General features: G+C 44.5%; 1 protein-coding gene across 1 annotated transcript in view; it reads left to right on the top strand.

Moving 5' to 3' along the window:
- LOC119427012 (C-myc promoter-binding protein) overlaps positions 1–6,487 on the top strand; it is a 167,259-nt gene that overhangs the window by 156,377 nt on the left and 4,395 nt on the right. Inside the window, exons 31-33 of the mRNA XM_037694588.1 lie at positions 2,328–2,445; positions 4,868–4,894; positions 5,355–5,517. Coding sequence (XP_037550516.1) covers positions 2,328–2,445; positions 4,868–4,894; positions 5,355–5,517 — 308 coding nt within the window. The remainder of the gene's footprint in view (positions 1–2,327; positions 2,446–4,867; positions 4,895–5,354; positions 5,518–6,487) is intronic.

Genomic DNA, 6,487 nt, shown 5'->3' with positions numbered 1-6,487 from the left:
TTCTGTTAGGAGTGCGCGGGGAACCCAGATGATATGAGACCCAGAACGAGGCAGACACAAGGGGAATACAAAATAACAGTGTTTATTATTTACAGTGAGATTAAATCACATCCACTGGCTGCTGGTCTGAGGCTCCTGGAAAGAGGGACGACAGGTTAATGGCTGTCCAACGGGGAAGGCTCAAGTTGATTCTAAGGAATGTGTTTTATCCTTACAGTCCAACCCGAAGGGAGAGCTGGTCCTTCAGTCCAAGGCGAGCGAGCAGCAGAGGGGAATCCAACAAAGTCCAAAAGGGGAACGAGGAAGGCTGGCACTGGAGGCAAAGAGGCACGAGGAACACCTGAGAGGCCTAGGATCCAAATCAGGTCACGAGGGAAATCCAAAGAGCACGAGGAACCAGGAAACTGGAAAAAAGAGCAGAAGGTGAACAAATTCTTTTCACCAAGGCATTTGCCTCACAACAGTACAATACCATAAGAGGTGATATGCTCCAGCGTTGAATCACACCGGACTGCAGCCTTAAGTAGATGGAGAGGCTCATCAGGCTGATGGCCGCCAGGTGTTGGTAATCAGCGGCCATCAGCAAGGCAGGCTGCAGGCAGTGGGATCCTTACAGCTTCGATAGCGGCCTTAAGCTCATCCAGGGTGTTGGGTCTTGCGTCTCTCAACTTTCTCTTCACAATATCCCACAGGTTCTCTATGGGGTTCAGGTCAGGAGAGTTGGCAGGCCAATTGAGCACAGTAATACCATGGTCAGTAAACCATTTACCAGTGGTTTTGGCACTGTGAGCAGGTGCCAGGTCGTGCTGAAAAATGAAATCTTCATCTCCATAAAGCTTTTCAGCAGATGGAAGCATGAAGTGCTCCAAAATCTCCTGATAGCTAGCTGCATTGACCCTGCCCTTGATAAAACAGTGGACCAACACCAGCAGCTGACATGGCACCCCAGACCATCACTGACTGTGGGTGCTTCACACTGGACTTCTGGCATTTTGGCATTTCCTTCTCCCCAGTCTTCCTCCAGACTCTGGCACCTTGATTTCCGAATGACATGCAAAATTTGCTTCCATCCGAAAAAAGTACTTTGGACCACTGAGCAACAGTCCAGTGCTGCTTCTCTGTAGCCCAGGTCAGGCGCTTCTGCCGCTGTTTCTGGTACAAGATTGGCTTGACCTGGGGAATGCGGCACCTGTAGCCCATTTCCTGCACACGCCTGTGCACGGTGGCTCTGGATGTTTCTACTCCAGACTCAGTCCACTGCTTCCGCAGGTCCCCCAAGGTCTGGAATCGGCCCTTCTCCACAATCCTCCTCAGGGTCCGGTCACCTCTTCTCGTTGTGCAGCGTTTTCTGCCACACTTTTCCCTTCCCACAGACTTCCCACTGAGGTGCCTTGATACAGCACTCTGGGAACAGCCTATTCGTTCAGCAATTTCTTTCTGTGTCTTACCCTCTTGCTTGAGGGTGTCAATGATGGCCTTCTAGACAGCAGTCAGGTCGGCAGTCTTACCCATGATTGCGGTTTTGAGTAATGAACAAGGCTGGGAGTTTTTAAAAGCCTCAGGAATCTTTTGCAGGTGTTTAGAGTTACGTCGTTGATTCAGATGGTTAGGTTAATAGCTTGTTTAGAGAACCTTTTCATGATATGCTAATTTTTTGGGACAGGCATTTTGGGTTTTCATGAGCTGTATGCCATAATCATCAGTATTAAAACAATTAAAGACCTGAAATATTTCAGTTGGTGTGCAATGAATCTGAAATATATGAAAGTTTCATTTTTATCATTACATTATGGAAAATAATGACCTTTATCACAATATGCAAATTTTTTGAGAAGGACCTGTATATAAATGTGTAAAAGACCACCCCAGTTATTTCAGGAAACAATGTTTTCTAGTTTTTATATTGTGTAAAAGTACAGTTTCCTCCAGTGATTGGGGTGGATCATAGGGTGACTGAATCTACATATGTGGGTCAAGGCCCCCATTGGCCTCCCCCTCACTCCTCCATTGCACCTGGTTGTGGATAAAATTTCTCCCTCCATTTACCAGGATCAGTCACTCTGCAATGCCTTGGACCAGAAAAACAAAACTACCTCTGTTCTTGCACACAGTGTGTAATCACCTGACACCAGAAACATTAAGGTTTATGTACATTTACTGCTCAATTCCAGTCCAGAAAAACACTCATCTCATAAACTACTCACATTCACTATTCAAATCCCCCAGCAACGGGGGACATTGGGTACTGCTGATACCCCACTCCATGCAATGAAGGACACAGATGCTCTCAGTGTGGATCACTAAGTCCCTGTATTGTTGGTTTTCAGGTCCCTCGTCACTGGATGTCAGAGGACAGTAAACACGTGCTGATCCAGATCCTGTGGGACAACCTGAAGCTGCACCAGGACCCAGTCCAGCCTCTCTACATTCTCTGGAACGCATGCAGTGAGTCGCGTCGCTCTCACACTTAAACCCTCTGAGGATGAAGGAGGGGTGGGATTTAATCAGCTCCCACAGGAGAACCTGGATCCACTTGTTAGACAAAAGCTTTTTTTTCTCTAAAAATGTGGAATTAAAATGTATCTGTAGAATAAATATGAGACATAGTTTTAAAAGGACTGAATAAAAACAGAAGACGATGAACCAAAACAAGCAAGGCTGATTAAGATAGTATCTCACTGAGCTGCAGGTGACCAGCTGTGAGCGCTGATAGCTGGGGGAAACTTACGAGCAAAGATGCATACTTTGTGTTGCAGCTTCACTAAACCCCCACTTCCCTGAGCGTTCACAACCAAGTGACCAGTGAGCCGCGTGGCTGCTTCTGAGCAGACGTTGAAAATCACAGCATCTTTTTGTACGCACAGCTTTAAAATCTCTATTGTTGGTCACAGTGACAGAACTCTGAACAGCCTCTAACTTCCACCGTGAGATCACATGACCTAGAGTGGAGAGGTCTCTGAACAAAACACTAACTTTTGGAGCCATTTTGGATCAAGATGGCTGCCACAGCTAGCTCAGAAAACTCCAAATTGACTATAACTCAGTAATTCTTTGAGATACTGAGCTGAAATTTGGTATGGTTGTAGCTGAGAGTGAGTTGTTATAGATTCCTGATGAAAATTAAAAATCCAACATGACCGCCTGAGCTAAATGGGGAAAAATACAATAACAGCTATTTTTAAAGATATTGAGCTGAAATTTGGTGTGATAGTACCTGACAGCGATGTACAACACACTCTGGATTAAAATCTAAAAATTCCAGATGGCCGCCAAAGCTAATTTCAAATAGATATAACTCAGAGGTTTTTAGAGCTATTTAGATTAAATTTAGTGTATTGGTAGCTGAGAAGAATAACTAATAGAATCTGATTGCAAATCAAAAATCCAAGCTGGCCACCTGAACTAACAAGGAAGAATACTGTAAATCAGCCATATTTAAAGATAAGCTGAACTTTGGTATGGTGGTAGCTGAGAACATTGCTCATCACATACTGAATCCAAATCAAAAAACAAATATGGCCACCATAGCTTAAATGAAAAAAATGACCGTAACTCATTGATTTATTTTTATTTTTTTACCATATTGAGCTGAAAGTTGGTGTACTGGTAGCTGAGAGTGAACCTCAACACATAGTACTGTCAAATCAAACATTTTTAAAATGATCACAGCGTGGCAGTCCCTGTCAAAAGTTTCTCCATGAACTTTCTAGTTTGGCAGCTGCTCTTACATTTCTGATATATTTTGTTTGAGTACACTGTTGAAATGAGGACTGGCAGATTTGGAACATTTTGTTTTTAAAGTATTATTATCCATCAGCAGGAAGGTTTTTAGACATGGACTTTTGCCTAATTTCTATGAGAGGACAGCTCCAGCATACAGTTGCATTCGGGCCCAAAAAATCCGACCTGGTCCCGGCCCGTAGCAATCATTTTTGAACCCCACCTGACCTGATGAATTAACAGTAATTACAGGTCCGACCCCCCCCCAAAAACTGACATTTTTAATTAAGCTTTGACTGCTTATATAGTTATTAACGGTCGGCGGACGCATGCCTAAGGGGGATGAAAATTGGAGCTGAGCAGGCGTTTGTCCTTTCATGGCCGTCAAATTGCATTAAATCCCTTTTTCTGCCTGTATTCTGCATTATTCAGACATGGACCCTGCTCTGACATGTCAGATATATTATGATCTCACCTGTTCGGGTCGTCAGCCCCGCGTGTCCTCTGATTGCAGCGGCTGAATCAACGTCCATTTGGGCTGATGGATCGCTGCCTGGCTGTAGTCCATCTGAGCTTAACTGAACTTTTTGCCTCTTTCAAGGCCGGTCAGCACGTGGTCCAATAGCCGCGTGCAGTTGGTGATTATATGGCAAGCCATGTTGCCATATAATTGGATTGTCAGCTGTGCGCGTCCACTGACGCAATCAAAAGCCCGGCCCGACCTAGCCCAAATCCTGGTCGGGCTGGGCTTCGGGTTCGGGTTAGAAATGACTCTACTCCAGGGCAAGAGTGTTGGAGATGTCCACATCAGCTCTCTGAGTAGATCTAGAGAAAGGTTGTCCCACTAATTTTTTTAAATATATTCCAGACTCAGTCAATGGGACTTCGAGTTGAAGAAATTGAGCGCTTCTGTGTACACCTTGAAACATTTGGGAGTTTCTCTCATGTAAGCCTTAACCCATCACAGCCCAGTGAGATACCACCTGTAGTACTGGACACATTGTATTTTACTTTATGAAATGTTTGCGCAGCATCAGTGATCTCTGTGAGAGATGCGACCTGGTGGTAAGCTGCAGTAAGGCATGATAAAATGACAGAAGAGGCCATCTGTCTTTGTTTAACAGGTTCTGTCTGCTCTGTCTTCCAGGACTTAATTGTACTCTGTTGTTAGAAAGTGAGTGTTTATCTCTGCTCCAGACTCTCAGCTGAGGCTTCTTCTTGTGCTTTCTGCGTTAGAGCTGCTGTGTGTTTTATTTTTATTTATGTTTTGCTTGATGGCCTGCAGTGTTGTCCACTTATAATTAAAGCAGCTTCTTGGTTCCAGTGTTGGAGTGAAGTGTCTGTTCAAACATATTAAAACTGTGTCCAGGGGGGTGTTTAGCTTCAGCACATCTCTGCTCTGTTTTCTTGTGAGCGGCTGCGCTCGTCTTTGTGTTTGATGTCTTATGTATAACTTGCTCTGTTAGTGTTTGTATTTTAAGTGACTTTTTTATGACATTCTCCTCATTTTACAGAATCTGTGCTTTACAGCTAAACTGGACTCTCAAAGCATCCTCACTGTGTTATTGTTTGGTGTCTGAGGGGGAACAGGACGAGTCCACTGCTGACCTCTGTCTGTTTCTGTGTCCTGATAGACGTGGGTTACCCTCTGGCCCGGCTCGTCCCGGAAGAGGAGAAGCCATTCAGCGAGGAGCTGCTGCAGAGCGTGGTGAAGAGCATCCAGAGGAACGACGTCAGTCGGCCAATGGCTCAGCTGCTGCAGCTCCTGGACAAAACACTCGGCGTCAAAAGGCAAAGGTCAGGATCTGCACAGAATGCAAAGTGTTTTTTATTAAACAAACAAATATTGTATCTGTCTGAATCTGGAATAGTTGACCAAACCAGCAGTGCCTTTTGTTTTTAAACAGACATATTAAATCTGCATAAATGATTTAGTTGTTAAAGAGATAGTTCAGAGGTTTTAAAATGGGACTTGGTTATGACCAAAAAAATAAATAATTTTAGTCTGATGCTAAAAGCTACTTGGAGTCTTGTTGAGGTCAAAGTGGATTGCTGCCTTCTTAATATGACTCAAGTTTTTAAAATGTCACACTGTTCATGCAAACACTGTTTAGTAAGTCTTTGCATCACCATCAGTTTTCCATTGCAGTTATTGTTGCCTGTTGCAGAGCAAAAAGGAAGAATTGGAAACACCGTCTGTCCGTTTGTGAATGTTGTGAGCAGGAGTGAGATTTTCAGTTTTCATGTTGGTTCAAAGTATAGTTTCCTGAAATGATTGGGGTGTCTGAAGAATCATCCATGGTGGTCAAGGCCACCATTGACCACCCTCTGGCTCCACCATTGCTCCTGGTTGGAGAAAAAATTGCTCCCTCCACTCACCAGGATCCGTCACTCTGCACTGCCTCGGACAAGGGACAAAAACAAACCTCTGTTCTTCCCACAGTGTAACTCCCACCCACTTCAATCCATCCATCCATTATCTTTACCCGCTTCTTCCTTCTTCCGCGGGGGACACCCTGGAAAAGCTCCAGTCAGGGACACATAGAGACAAATGAGACAAACAACCATTCACTCTCTCACTCACACCTAGAGAAGATTTAGAGTTACCAATCAGCCTAACATGCATGTTTTGGTCTGTGGGAGGAAACCGGAGTACCTGGAGAAAACTCATACATGCACCGAGAAAACATGTAAACTCCACACAGACCGTCATCAGAACAAACACAGACCGTCATCAGAACCAACACAGACCGTCATCAGAACAAAC

This window comes from Nematolebias whitei, chromosome 2 (genome assembly GCF_014905685.2).
Source record: "Nematolebias whitei isolate Nwh7 chromosome 2, NemWhi1, whole genome shotgun sequence".
In the NCBI taxonomy this organism is placed as follows: domain Eukaryota; kingdom Metazoa; phylum Chordata; class Actinopteri; order Cyprinodontiformes; family Rivulidae; genus Nematolebias; species Nematolebias whitei.
This window is presented reverse-complemented; position numbering and strand designations above follow the sequence as displayed.